The sequence below is a fragment of the Cryptomeria japonica genome, chromosome 3 (assembly GCF_030272615.1).
Source record: "Cryptomeria japonica chromosome 3, Sugi_1.0, whole genome shotgun sequence".
Lineage (NCBI taxonomy): Eukaryota > Viridiplantae > Streptophyta > Pinopsida > Cupressales > Cupressaceae > Cryptomeria > Cryptomeria japonica.
The window spans coordinates 229924917-229926176 of NC_081407.1; the positions used below are offsets into that span (position 1 = coordinate 229924917).

At 35.8% G+C, this 1260-nt stretch overlaps 1 protein-coding gene across 1 annotated transcript; it reads right to left on the bottom strand.

The window, feature by feature from the left end:
• Positions 1 to 279: 279 nt before the first annotated feature.
• On the bottom strand, positions 280 to 738 carry LOC131874051 (probable 2' cyclic ADP-D-ribose synthase BdTIR). The gene has a single exon (XM_059217267.1). The coding sequence runs from the start codon at positions 736 to 738 to the stop codon at positions 280 to 282; it is 459 nt and encodes a 152-aa protein (XP_059073250.1).
• Positions 739 to 1260: the final 522 nt, after the last annotated feature.

Below are 1260 nucleotides of genomic sequence, written 5' to 3' on the forward strand. Positions count from 1 at the left end.
AATCATTGTGATCAAAGAACTCGCACTTTCATCAATCAATGTTGCAGCATCTCCCGAGGGGGCATCATCGTACCGCAATTTATCAATCAAGGTCTGGGGCATCCTATCAAATCATTATCATTATCAAAATGAAATTATTCTTTGAATCAATGCATCATCACACCTTGCTTCAAAGAGAGGCAAAATGTATACAACTAAAAATGGTCTGAAGATAATTAATTGAATAAGCAATTATTTAATTAATCCTCCTTCCCAATTTAAGTGAAGGGCTTCTTTCCACTAGTGAATCTTCTCGTTGCTGAATCTCCCCTTTTCTTCATGCTTAGCGAATGCAGCTGCATAAACCCCCTTTTGAGGGTAACGAAGTTCATAAGGCTTGACATCACAAAATACAGGAATAAACAGAGCCTTGGTTTCCAACATGTCAACCAGCTCATTTAGACACCAAGACGACTCCGCATATCGTGGGGAGAAGATGGCGATTTGCACAGATGAAGAGTATATGGCTTTTTTAATGGCAGACTCAATTGAATCTCCCAGTTGTAATTCTTGATCATCTAGAAAGGTCCAAAATCCCAATTCCTCGAGTGAATTGTAAAGTGCAAAAGCCACAGTTTCTTTCACGTCAGGGCCTCGGTGGTTAATGAATGCATCAAATATTTTTCTTGATACAGTGGACGCTTCCTTTTCGCAATCACCGTAAGAACTACTTTTGTACGATGAGGAGGAAGACGCCATGACCTGAAGGGCCAAAGATGGATACAAAACCTAACTCTCAGTGGAATTTGGATTGGGTAAAACTACAGAAAGTTTCAAAGCATAGCTCATGAGATTTTCAGCGTGACTGATGCTATACATCAAAATTCAACGATTGTAGCGTGATTGAATACTAGTTGAAAGGTTTTATTTTTTCATTTAAAATTATGAGAACAAGCACTCATTATTGGTTTATTCACAACATATGAATCTCAAATTTGCCTCAATTTAGATCTTGATTTCACAAAATCATAAGATATTATGTCTCACAAATCAAACAAGTGATATATGAAATATAAACACCATATTTTACCAAACCAAATTGTTTCCAAATAACCACACCTGGAGCTAAAAATTTAATCATGAAATTATAAGAAAGAGGAGATGGAGATTATTTAAATATTATTTATATTAACCAATCCTTACGGCTATAATAATATAGCTATGCCGTGACAAAACAAAACGTTATCAATAGAATATAATAATATTCCATTTCTGCGGACG